The 14119-nt window shown below is 38.4% G+C and overlaps 1 protein-coding gene across 1 annotated transcript; it reads left to right on the forward strand.

Moving 5' to 3' along the window:
* Positions 1 to 1499: 1499 nt before the first annotated feature.
* gorab (golgin, rab6-interacting) lies at positions 1500 to 8540 on the forward strand. The gene is made up of 5 exons (XM_040048526.1): positions 1500 to 1672; positions 1787 to 2111; positions 4267 to 4368; positions 4555 to 4695; positions 7713 to 8540. Exons 1-5 carry the CDS (start codon positions 1618 to 1620, stop codon positions 8113 to 8115), a joined length of 1026 nt encoding a protein of 341 aa, XP_039904460.1. The 5' UTR covers positions 1500 to 1617; the 3' UTR covers positions 8116 to 8540.
* The last annotated feature ends 5579 nt before the right edge of the window (positions 8541 to 14119 follow it).

Genomic DNA, 14119 nt, shown 5'->3' on the forward strand with positions numbered 1-14119 from the left:
GAGTTTGCCACGCAGTCTGGTTTCCCATCAGATTACTGCCAAAGACCTGGGGTTTATCCACAACCCACATGCACAAAGTACAAGAAAGAATCTGCTGGCCTCTCCGCTAGCCCCCAGTCATTGTGAGCTGTACCTGGCTACACCCTCAGTGACAGAGACATTTTTCTATAAGATTGAATTAAGCAGGTAGGACTTCTTTGAGTGTGAGTATGATTGTTTTTTCTCTAATTGTTACATTTTTTCTTGAAGAAATGTATTAAGTCACAACTAGTTACTGTGAGAGGAAAGTTCAAAAGAGCGCTAACTCTTTGTTACCCGGGCTATAGTACCGAAGAAAAACATGGGGTTGTTCTTCTTTTCTTGAATCAGTGATACAAGTAAGATGTCCCAGCTTTAGGAAAGCCTTTGTTGTTATTGTTATTTTTCCTTTGTTTATGGAGCAACAAACTCTTTTTGCGGGCTAAATAAAGATCTTCTAATTTAGTGAGATGCCATTTCCTCTCTAACTTACTGTTTGTCTGGTTTAAGGCGCACGTTTGAGAGTCATGCATGGGAGTCAAGTGCTTTTAATTTGAAGCTTTATTTTCAGTGGAGCCACAGTATCAAGGGTCGTATGCAGTGAGGATGTAGCACTACTAATGAGATAACTGACTTCTGGGGTAGTTGTTCTGTACTGTGTCGGCACATGGTATTGAAGAGAGTAACAATGGGGGAATTAAACATCCTTAATATAATCCTTAATATCCTTACATTTAGTTTACTTTCTGAAAGATGCCTACTGTACTGAAATGTATTCCCCACTGCTGTGTGAATTTTAAAATGTTATTAAGAGTGTATAGCCCTGTAGACTTGTTCATCTTGCTGACGTAAACTCTGTCTTTGAATTAATAAATGCATGTCATGGCTGTAGATACTTCAATGAAAGTGTTCCTCATTTGGTGAGATATTTTCAGGAGAGTTTTTCCCCCAGAGAAGAGAAAGGGAACCTTAATCATCCACTTCAGTTGCCTTCCATAGTATTCCCATTCATTGAACTTGCAAGTGCATTCTTTAATTTTAGGAAGTAATCAAATTGTTGTATAAAGTCCTACAAGTTTCCACTAGCTCTCAGTTTTCTTTTGTTTTGTTTTGTGATAAATAATGCATCCTAGGACGTGTGTGTGTGTGTAAAAAATCAATTAATTGATCAACAACACTTAATGACTATCAAGCCACAAGCACAGAGCTCAAGAACATTTTCAGTCTGTTGATCAGGTGTTCAGAACGTTGCCTTTTATCTTTTTTATACAAATGATATTAAGTTGCGAAGATAAATAAAATAACTCGAAGCACATTTTAAGCTCATCAACGTATAATTATCTAAAGAATATACTGATATTATTCTTGTTGATGATCTCAATTAGATTTCAAGTTAGTTCTTTCTTCTTCGTTGTTTTAATTCAGGCGATATGTAGGACTTCAATTTCGTGGGTCTTTTTGGGGTCCTTAACGTGGCATTAATAAACAAAGATGGCGGTGGCGTTTACACCTTCGTTGAACTTTACTCTGAATTAAAAACTTTGTAGTCTTAAGTAATTTGAGTATTTCCTACATGTTTCTCGTTAGTCGAGTTGCAAAATGAGCGGTTGGGCCGGTTTTTCAGACGAGGAGCTGCGCAGGATACAGCAAAAGGGTAAGCTAACCTTTCTTGCTGCTAGTGAGAGTCGGAACACTCAGCACTTCATTCTGATATTTTATTCCTACTTCTTTTTTTTTAGTAGTAACCATGGTCACGTGTACTTTTCAGACTCTACTGTATCTGCACCTCCAGTCCGGGGTCGAAAACCAGCTTCAGGTAACCGGAGTCGGCAGCAGTTGCAGCGAGAAAGAGCCCTGCAGTCAGCAGCCCAGAAAAACGTAGGAGCCGAGTCACTGGTTCTTTCACGCGAACAACAACTCACCAAACCGTCCCCGAGGGAAGAGCCTAAACCCACAGCCCCGGCGACAACACCCACTGTCAAACAAGAGTTGCAGCAGAAGCCCGCTATAATGAAGCACAATGAAAACGACCAACCGACTACAGAAGAAGAAACCCCAGTGGTTAAAGAGCTGGATAAGCAAGAGATTGAATTGTTAGTATGATTTTGTTCTCACGTGCACTGTAAAGATGACAGGTAAACTGACCAATATTTACATAGTAGGTGTAATACCAAGGTAGCAAACATGGCCCAAGTATGTAAACATAATTGTGTGTTTTCATGCACATGCTGGGACATTCTGTGCTCTTCTTTGAGACTGTATCACAGTGAATCTAAATATACAAATAGATCCAAAATTTGTTGGACGAAAACACATTTTTTGCAGTTTTACCACAAAGGATTTTAAAACAATCAAGACGTGATTGAAGCGCAGACTTTCAGCTTTGATTAATAACATTTTTAGAAAAATTTATCATCAACTGTTTAGAAACCATATCCATTTTTATGCATAGTCCCCCATATTCAAAGGCTCAAAAGCATTTGGACAAATTTAATTTTAAATATAAGGATAATTTTTAATAATTGGAAACAGTCTTTCTGCATATTTTTTATCTGGTTGTCTTTCTGATACAAATTCATGTTGATTTTATTTAGCCAAAGAATTAATTTTCAGCAGGCTCTTTCAGATGTTTTTTTGGTAAAGTCTACTCTGGTCTTCTTGTTCTTGAATGTAATTAGTAGTAGTAAACCTTTGCATTTCCCCACATAAAAGTACCTCTTGATTTTAGATGTTGATAATGCTACCCACCTCCTTGGGAGTGTTCTTGATTTTGTTAGAAGTATGCAATGCCCCCTTAATAATGTAGTACTGAATGGGTTATCACGTAACTCCTCCGGCCAGGAAATGTTGACATTGTTGAATGTTGACATTCAATCGTGACATTGATTAGAAATCATATCAACTGACTCTAGTTAATACGTCTTTAAAAATAAAAGTCTAGGAAAGTTTTTCATATATAAAGCTAAAATTTCACAGCAATCATTATATATGTCATTGGGTTTCAGAGACAGTCCTGCAGAAAATGTTCCAAAAAGATTAGTAGCTGAAATTATCCTTCTGTTAAATCCATTAAAATAAATTGAAGATCTGCGCTTTGGTCACATGCAGATCGTTTGATCCAAAATCCACTGTGGTGTTGTACAAAGAGAAAACTGATTAAAAAAAAAAAATCTCACTTTGTCCAATAAATTATGGACCTAACTGTAATTCTGTATATTTGGTTTCTAGCAGTGATTTGTATCATTAATGTGTGTTGTGGTTTTGCGTGTATCTGCAGTCTATCTGGGTGAGAAACAAAACTTTAACTTACCACAGTAGATGGCTCCTCTCTGCCCCAACTTTGCGGCTGGATGCATAGCACTCATCAGTGCTGTATCAATGTTTAGTTAATGTTCTAGTCAAACATAAAAGTGATGGTTGTGGAAAATAAACGCCTGTGCTTCTGTATAGACAAATCATTGGAAATTATTGATTTCCATACTTCCAGGACACAGGACTTGTCAGGGTATCCTGTCATTGTAACAGTGGCTGTGGATCCTTTGGTTCCTGTGGGTTTCCAAAATATGGCCTCTATGGAACAGACTTGTTTCAGATTTGGAACAGATTTAGATGTGTGTAGTTTGGGAGACCTGTAAAAACTCTGGGTTCTTTGTCCTGCTCCTTTAACGCTTCCTGAGGAGTGTTTTTTGCACTGCAAGTGTTGAACTTTCTTGCAGAAGCAGGACGATTTTGCTAGGGACTGTTGTTCTCGTGGAGGGTGTGGAGCCTTGGTTGGTGGGTGATGTGGATCAAAGTGATATCCACAAGAATGATGCATGATTCTTTTGGTTATCTTTGGCTGTCAAAGCAAGCATATTATATGATGCATGTGATTTGAGTGATGTATAAATGACAGTACTTGTCGGTCTTGTACACATGTGGCTCACATTTCATTAAATTCATGCATACTACCTCAGCACTGTCCACATCTTACTCAGTTTCTCTCTGGGATGAATAAGGTTTCTCTGATTCAGATTCTGATCTGCACCAGATACTTGGAAAAAACGGAATCAGAATATCAACACACAATGATCAAAATCTTAATAATAATAATTTGCCAAACCCATACCATAGGGTGCTGTTGTGTTTGTAAATTAGAACGATTTTGAAAGACACTGCTCCTTTCATAATCCTGATGTTTTTTGTTCGGTCTTTCTGAGATGAAATTGCAAATGCATTTGTTTAAATTCTCATTTTGTGTGATGGCAGACGGGAAAAGACGCGTCTGGAGCAACTTCAGCAAGAGCAAAAAATCATCGAAGAGAGGAACAAACGCAAGAAAGCTCTGCTGGCAAAAACTATCGCTGAGAAGTAAGTGCGTATATATAGTTTCATTCTTTTGATAGTTGTTATGAACACAGAGGCTCAAAAGAGGCCCCCTTTAAATATCACTAGAGTATCAAGTCAACATGATGAATATAAATGTGCCTCAAAACTGCAACGATTAAGGTCAAGGCAAAAAAACAATATGTGTGAATGGTTTATTATTTTCCACAGATCCAAACAGACTCAGGAAGAGACTGTAAAGCTAAAGAGAATCCAGAAAGAGCTGCAAGCCCTCGACGACATGGTGTCTTGTGACATTGGCATCCTGAGAGGAAAGATAGAGCAAGCCAGTTGGGACTACTCAGCTGCAAGGTAGCCTTAACATCAGGAAAAAATATAAAAGAAAGTGTCAGTAAACCCTTTTCCACAGCTGATGTGAATTTGTCACAATATTAAAAGCACAGATGTGTTTTTAATGACTTCATGGCCCACCAGTACACTTATGCCCAATTCACACCTGGTACCTGTGATGCAATCACATTAGTTAGGTCACACCTTAGGCATTAGAATGCATCCACACATGCATGTCAGTTGACCAGTTGAAGTGTCACTCTCCACTAGGGATGAATATTGACAAATTTCCTTGATCCCAATGCAAGTGGCTGAAAATAAACATGGAAATGCCAAAACTGCAGTTCCTCCATTCAGCTGTTTTTGTTCAACTGCTTATCACCTGACAGTAACTCTGCGCTACAGACCATCCAAGAATTTTGTGCTAGTTTTTCCCGAGTGAATTTTTAATGATTTTTATTAGTCTTCTACATCGTGCTGATTAGCAGTACTGTGTATGTGAACCTCTGTAGTGAATCTGCACAGTTTAAAAAGGCAGACTGCTAAATAAACTTGCTAGTGTTATCCCTCGAAGCTTGGTTTAGCAGTCCACCATCTGATCTAAATACAGGCAGTCCTGGCTTTCAGAAAAATCATCATGGAAACAGCCATAATACAAGTGTCGATGATTCAAAATGCAGAGTCTGAATCGGTGGGTGATGTTACAGTGACTTTGTTTTTCTTTTAGATACAGTATGGATATCAGTGCCATTATAGATTGTGGTTATATTTCAGATTGTTGTAGACCATCAAAGGTTGTTTTTAATGTCAACACTTCATATGGGGCGATCGTGGCTCAAGAGTTGGCAGTTTGTCTTGTAATCAGAAGGTTTCCGGTTCGAGCCCCGGCTCAGACAGTCTCGGTCGTTGTGTCCTTGGGCAAGACACTTTACCCGTTGCCTACTGGTGGTGGTCAGAGGGCCTGGTGGCGCCAGTGTCCGGCAGCCTCGCCTCTGTCAGTGCGCCCCAGGGTGGCTGTGGCTACAATGTAGCTTGCCATCACCAGTGTGTGAATGTGTGTGTGTGAATGGGTGGATGACTGAATGTGTAAAGCGCTTTGGGGTCCTTAGGGACTAGTAAAGCGCTATACAAATATAGGCCATTTACCATTTCATTTATTCTTTGCCCCGAGTCAGATCTATATATGACACAGTGATGAGAGTGGAGATAAATGCTGTGTGAAACAGCCATTGGAGCCTTAGCGTCACGTTGATGTTCTTCCTGGAGACTCTCCGAAAACCGTTTCTGCTGTCATTCAATTTGTTGAACAGTAATTCCTAAGGGGTGTGTTGCTTTTTATTGCTTTTATTTTCAAAAGTATAAATTCTTGCTAGTACAGGCTGTGCTTTGAAACCATAGAAACACTGCCCCCTACAGTACTCGTGTAACCTTTCACAATATATGCACCATGCAGAGGACAGAACAGCTAAAATCATGAGTCATTTATCATGAAATACAGGAAGTTAAACCTGTATCTTGTATTATGGTGTTTTACTTTCCCAGTGTAAACAGTCTTCTGTCCTGTGATATGGTAACTCTGTATGTGACCTAGTTCATGAAGCTGCAGCCTGTCATGTAGTGACATTAGCCCTGTATCATTACAGGTGTTTGTATAATGAAAAGACAAACCCGACCTTCACACACTCGGTACACTGGATTCTGTTATGATTATGCTGATTTAGTCAGTTGTTAAGATGTTGCTGAGATGCAACATAATAGCTAGAGGTGAAATTTGATTTTTGGAAATGTTTGCCATCATCTGGTTTGTTACCACAGTGTTTCCAAACACCATGTGGTCTTCTGTCCTTTGCAATTAAAACAATATTTCTGCATTCAGACATTCTGAGAGAATAAGCATCTGCTCTCAGCGGGTTACGAGACACTGCCAGTACAGTCGGTTTTAGTTCAGTCACCAACTCTGCATGTCATTTTTTTGCATTCATTGAAGTGCACGGTGTTCCAGACATAATAAGCACCAAATGAAAGAAAATTAAAAAAAAAACTAAAGTATATGAAAGCACTGCTGAATTGACCTTTTTGTTAGTTGCCGAATAAGTAAAGTGTGTGTGTGTGTGTGTGTGTGTGTGTGTGTGTGTGTGTGTGTGTGTGTGGTGTCTAAACATTAATTTTAACAAACTTCATCATCAAACAAATCATCATCTTTTCACCGTCCATGAACTCTGGTCTCCAGTATTTGTCAGTCCCAGTATCAATGATTGCATTCTGTGAAGACATGCCCTCACTGTGCCTCCGACTGACTAGCGTGTATTGGTACAGTTAGATGGTTAGGATAAGGCAGAATGGAAGACGGTCTTCACGAAATGTGAGAGAGGAAAATAACTAATGCTGTGTGCTGTGACACAGAGAGCAGAGAACGTAAGCTCTGTTCCCAAAATGGAGCAAAATGGAGAAACTTTTTATTAAGCAGGCTTTTGATATTTACTCACTAAATGAAGAGTTCAGTAAGAATTGAAGTTATTAGTTACTGCGTTAACTTTATTTACTTTAGTCCATTATTTAATGTCACTATTAACAATAGCAACTGTTTTAGATGAATTGTTAAGAAATTACTACTTTTACTACTATATACATATACAAGTCTTTGACTTCCTGGAACCAGAATGTGTTTATTTGTTGAATCATTATTAATTTAAGTTTGAGTTTTGTTTATTCTTATATAAATTCTCAGGATTGTTTTTCTTGAAAAATGTTGTGAACTCCATTTGTGTTCCTAAGTGGTTAAGGTTTGACAAAAAGCAGAAATAACAAATGAACACATTTCCTAACACATTGGTCATATGACCAAGGATATTTGGTCATAGCACTTATGAAATATAAATGAACATACTTGGATCTTTTTCAGCACATATTCTAAATAAAATAAAACAGTTACTTATTCGTGAGGGAAATTGAGCTCAAAAACAGCATATCATTTCTGAGTGTACTGTTTCGATCCTCTTCATGTTTCTTAGTCATTTTCTTCTCTTATTTCTCCACAGAAAGCGTTATGAGAGGGCAGAAGCTGAATACGTGATAGCCAAGCTGGACCTTCACAAGAAAACGGAGGTGAAGGAACAGCTGACGGAGCATCTCTGCGCCATCATCCAGCAAAATGAGCTGCGCAAAGCCCACAAGCTGGAGGAACTGATGCAGCAGCTACAGCTTCAGGCTTCTGAAGAGGAGCTGGAGAGGCAAAAGGAAGAGGAGAGGAGAAACTTAGAGGTGCGGAAAGACGTGGAAAAGGAAAATGGCTCTGTGGAGAGTCAGGAGGTAAAGGTGGAATCAACTAAAAATGGTGGACCTAAAGAGAAAGAGACTGTGAAGGAAGAGACTGGAGATTCTGAGCAAGACTGTAAAACACTAGAAAACTGTCTTCAGAGTGAATCTGTGGCTGTGTCGTGAGGCAATCTTAATCTGTTATGTGCTCTATAAATATCTGTTATATATTATAAATATCTGTTATATACACAAAGATGTTGTATCAAGTGTCTGTATCAAGGTGTTGACCATCACATGTGGGCAGAACAGCTGATGAGATTGTGGCGATCACTGCCACACCTCAGTCTAAAACGTAATGACTGTTGAGGCCAGAGCACACGAGTCACGTCGTTGTTATCATCTTGTTAAACATGGCATTTGCATCAAATAACTTTGTACTGTAACTATGACAGAAAATTATTCCCCACAGCATAGTATGCCTGTTTAAAATCAATACTTATTTTATTTTTTTAAATTACAACTTTACACTGACAAGACAGACTGATCGCTAGCAAAGCATCGTTTCCAGATCGACGAAGGGGAGGGAGAAAAAAGACACAATACAAAGCGAAAAACACTTACAACATGATTCTCCAGCTGATAAGTTTCCCATGTTGGCATCCTTGACAGCCTTGGTTAATACAGAAGAAGCATCGTTATGTTTTGGGTTGTATTTTTGTTTTAAAAAGTCGCAGCTCATAGAAAGCTGTATGTTACTAACACGATTGGTTAGTCTGAAAAACTCATGTAGCGAAAGCTCACAGAGAACATCTGGTCTGATTTCTGGTGTTATGTGTTTCACACATTTTTTTATTATTATTTTTTGTGAGGCTGCTTCTATTTAATTGTTTAAACATTGAGAACTTTACCTCCTTTTGTTAAATAAAGAGTTTGTAGAATATTAATATATCGGGCTTGAGAAACACGAGTACTGTATCCCCGCTGGCTTTGAGTGAAATATTTAAAGCAATAGACTGGCCAGAGTCGTGTTCAGTTGCTGGGTAAATTGAAGGGTATCTTGCAGCTGTTATCTTCAGGTGTGCACTTTTATGTTTGTGTGTGCTTAAAAAGCAAAGTCCTCTTCTTCCAAACATGGTTTTCCATCCCATCTCTGAGCATGGGTCGAATTCAGAAGATGAGTGTTTTTGATTGTTGTGTCTTTGTTGTAAAAGTGGAAGGACTGGTTGTGTTTACTTTGCAGAAAGCCGGCGTTTCATGCATATGGAGTGAGGCATTAATCATTAATCCCTTTCTGTTCTGAATACAAACTGTCGTGACTTATGTGTTGTAGATGACGCTATTTGCTGGTGCTGGGCTTGTATTTCACAAAGCTAGAACTCTTGTCAGTTCAGCTAAGGAGCAGTGGGCTTGCACGGTAAGGTGATATCTGTTAATGTATGCTCTCAGCTGCATGTGTTTCTGCATACTCCAAGCTTATCTTTTCTCTTAGCGTACATTTTTGACAGCGTGTCAGAAAATGTATAAGAATCTAATGTAAATGTAAATCTATGTAAGTGAAAATGACCAAAGTCTGATTCATTTGTGTGTTCAGAAAATACATAAAGGCTATTTAAATGGGGTAAAAAAATATTTTAAAACGTCATATTTTAGAGATGTACAAAAGGGTAATATTTTACTAAAATAAACTTTTTTAAATTGAAAATATCCATTTGTATTGTCTTTGCGTTCATCGTTTTTGGTAGAAGGTTATCTACAGAACTGAAGCTTGCTGTGTGGGAAGGAATTTACAATGTGACCACTTTGGGTCTCCAATCGCTTTCTCAAAGTTTTTCAAAGTGCAGTGTTTTTGTATACTGCTTTGAGATTTTACAGCTCCCCGGTCACATCTGGCTGTCTGAAGGGGAGACCGTAAAAGCAGCTTTTTAATTAGTCGGAAGGTTTAAGTTCACAGAAGGAGAGTGACCACCGTCCGTCTGTCCCTGTAGAACCTCTAGGATTCTGTTCCCAATTACCCAAATGAACTAAAACAGATTATTATGTCATTTTTTTTGAGCATCCATTTAAAAATAAAATGTAATCTAGTCTACTCTCATATAGGCTACATAACTCGGCTATTTTGAATTGTGCATTTCAGGAGTATTGTAATTTTATGCAGCTTCATACCTCTATACTGATCTTTATACTATATTTAAGAGGAAAATATTGTCATTTTTAATCCACATAAGTGACTCCCCTGATTCACACTATGTACACATAAAAATGTCTGTCATGTCACTTTGGTCTGCAGTAGAATCTTGAATATCCTTAAAGTAGTGTTTTCAAAGTTAATCGCTAAGATAAATGCTGTTTTCAAATATGTCCTAAGTCACAGCTCTTTATCTGTAAAACATTCTGAACTGACTCTTACAGACTTTAGAAATGTAGCTCAACTTGGACCGGCTGCATCATTAAATGCTGCTTCCATCTATGAGTAGCTGTGGCAACATGAGAGGGTTGGTTAGTCTGAAACGCTGTCACATACCAAAAGCTTGCAAAAAACATCCGGTCTGATTTGTAGTTTGTGTAGTCACTCAGTCAGATCGTTTGATCTTTCCAGGGTGAGTATTTCACACAAGTAAAAATGACATAAATAACCAGAATATACAGTAACTTTAGCAGCATGAATGCAACCATTTGGCATGCAATGCACAAGTCAGATTTAGATGACTTTATAATATCCACTTGCTCTGTGTACTGAAGGAATCACAGCACAAATATGACCCTAGTTTAGTCACACACAGAAACATGAGAATCGGAGCACACCTGACACAAACACGGTCCCTGTAGAATCTCATGACTGTTTTTAATTCCTGCCCTTCCATCTTTTAACTAATATTCAATAAGTTTTGCACTAGAAAGCAACTATTTGATTAAAAAAAAAACATGTATGTTAACACGGCAAAATACTTTTGTTTTCAGCTATTTTATTTTATTCTGCGGCTGCTTTTATTAACATTTCTTCTATTTTTATTGACAATATTAGACTTTACATTCTCCCATATGCTCAAAAATAAGATTGTTTATTCTGCATTCGATTCATCACTGCTGCAGTTTTAGTCTAAAATTGTTGCAGTCCTTCCAGATAACTCCGAAGGGGACTCCCTGTGAAAGGAAATGTGTTCTAAATTATGACAAAGAAAAATGAGAAGATACAGGCAGCGCAGATTAAGGCATTCAACGGGGCTTCAATCTACAGCAATCGCTTGTACATTGGAAATACATGTGTGTATGTGTGTGAGAGAGTGTGTGTGTTGGGTCCTGAGTCGGACTTCAGAGAGCAGAGGGTTTATAAAGTAAAGTGTGATTTATGTGGCGCTGCCGTCCCTCGACAGGTCGAGAAAGACCCTGAAACCCGAGAAGTCCGGCAGCCACAGAGAAACGGGGGGTGGGGGGAAATCAAGTTTTCTTAAAAATATCAGCCATCTGGACGAGCCGGACTTCACCTCCACGCAGAGTGAACTCTGAACTCAACCCCAGTACCACGGCACAAGATAAGCATGTGTGCCATCAACGTTTTTGAGCGGAAACCGTGTTTTATACGGGATCTCCTCCTTATTCTGTTAACGGTCTGCTCTGGAAATTAAGAAACTAACCAGTAAATGAAACAAATGTCACTTCTGTTTCTGATTGAATTTTAAATACTTGAGCCGAATTAATGCTCAGGATCCCGCCAGTAGATTCAATCTTTGTAAATGTGAACTATAGAGTTGAAATCGTGCCGTGCCTGTTTCAGCTACACTTTCAAAGAAATCTTTCGACAAGGCTGTTTTACTTTAAAAGGAAAAGAAATTTATTTCAGGGGAGAAAGAAATAAAAATAAACTCATTTATTAAAACAAATAGTCATATGCATTTATATATCAAATGAAATTAGTCACCCTAACTTTAAACAAAGACGAATTAAATCTTAAACACATAAATATCGGACCCAAGACTTTATGAGGAGAAGTAGTTATTTATTTACACAGTATGTCTTATGATGATGAGTTCTAAAGAGTCCCTGGTTGCAGGCTGTTCCGAGCGGTTTCTGGGGCTTTGTAATAATGAGAATCAGCGCGGCCGAATTAATCTCACACGGCCACTTGTTCTGTAAACTCTCCGTGTTGTTTTAATCAGGAGCAGATTTGCTTTTTTATGTCGGAACACCACAGACCGTTTACAGTTACAACAGTGCTGCATGTGAGCCGCCTGCAACAATGGAGAGAGCAGCGGAACAAAACCAGTCATAAAATATAAAGAGGGGACACATACATGAAGTACATTTACTCGCAATTACGCGCAATTACTGTTACACCGCGTTTATCTGACAGCTGGAGTTACTTTACACATTCCAAATGGAGATAAAGTTATTGTATATGCCTGTTTGTGCGCGAACGTCTTTTATCGCCATCAAAGTTTGAAATATTCTATATTTTCATACTAAGCTCGCGGTTTTTGCCGTCTGTTCCTCACTAGGCACTTTATGTTGTATAGTTGTGTGTTTTTTTTTTTATTTAAACACATTGCTTATTTAAGCAATATTATCCATTCGTGATCTCATAATAGGAAAATCAGCATTACGACATATAAACGCATAAATGAATAGAATGCGTGAAGTTCAGCCTAGTAGGCCTAAATGTTATGTTTTGAAATGCAATATCAGAAGTACACGAGCAAATAACACATTTTCCTTATTTTCTGTGCGCTTAAGACGATAACAAGGTCAGATGATTTGCACAGTTCTGGGGTCTTTGGTTATTGATCTATCGCCATTCCTACTTAAACCCCGATAGCTGTCTCTGAAAACTGTAATCAGTTTAGAATCTGTGTGGGAGAGCCGCAGCGGTCGGTATGCGAGGAGAAATCCCGGTGCAGCCGCTGCAATCAGGCGGCGTGCAGGGGGTGGGCGTGTGTGCAACATATGGTTCCCTGCACAGGATGTAAAGAGTCAACAAGGAGGCCATTTACTCCCAATTAGGGAAATAAAACAGGACAGGGGCCAAAACGCTACTCCAATCAGCACCAGGGGTCACTGGACAGCGGCGGCGGCGGGCCGGGCCCCTCATCATCATCATCATCATCCTCAGCCCGGGGCCAAGGCTGCACAGAGGGACTGAGCTAATGCACAATGAGCAGACAAAGAAAACACATTACGACCAAGAGGGAGGTTTTGGTTTAAATCTGTATATTTTGACTGGCAAGTAGTGGAAGAAGTGCAATGACAGAATACAGTATTAATATTATTACTGCGCATTCTAAGTACATGTTGCAGAATTCACACAGTGCACGAGTCATTTGATTTGACTAGCTGTAACTGCTACATTTGCATTTAAATTGTTTCTGTGCACATAAAGAGAAAACATTTGTGGAATGACACACTTATGAGACTGTCCGTTTTTGTATAAGGTGCAACATTTTCCATGTTTGATCTTCAAGTAATCCAAAAGTAGTCAGATGATCTTTTTTTGGTTGCTTATTTTAAAAACATTTCTACACTGTAAGTGACATGATGCACTGTTTTCTCCAAGTTCAATAACAATCTAATGAACTAAACAAAAGCAACAAAGTTCAGTTTGGAGATATGACTTTAAATAAAAATGGAAAATATCACAAAACCTGAAAAATAAATCCAATACACAACCAAACTAACATCAGCATATAAGTCACTGTATTTTTCTATGCCTATGTATTTACAATGCATATGCATTGTAAATATTTAGGTCATGTCATCTGTGAATTCTGAAAATTTATTTAGTGGAATCCATCAATGTACAGCTTGCGGCTCAATTCGAGCTATTATAGAAGTATAATTTCTTTTTGACATTAATTTTGGATTCTGAAAGTGGTTGTTTTTAACATTACATATTAAAAAGTTCATCAACCAGAATCTGTCAAATTTGTTCTACAGTCTGTATTTTCTTGTGTGTGGGTGGAAGCATTATAGAGTGCAGATGCAGGCTGAAGATTGAAAACTAACAAGTCAAACAAAAAATATAATAGAATAGTTCAAGGGAAAGAACATGTTTAGACATGCTTCATAAAGACTTTTTTACTTTCCCTCCACCAACTGCAAAACAGTGCACACTCTAATTATCCCTCTACACACTTTCAGTTCTGACATAAAATAGAGAGTAAAGTTTCAGGAGTCTGTGATCAGGTTGCACTCAAAA

The sequence above is a fragment of the Simochromis diagramma genome, unplaced genomic scaffold (genome assembly GCF_900408965.1).
Source record: "Simochromis diagramma unplaced genomic scaffold, fSimDia1.1 OVJJ01000557.1, whole genome shotgun sequence".
NCBI lineage: Eukaryota > Metazoa > Chordata > Actinopteri > Cichliformes > Cichlidae > Simochromis > Simochromis diagramma.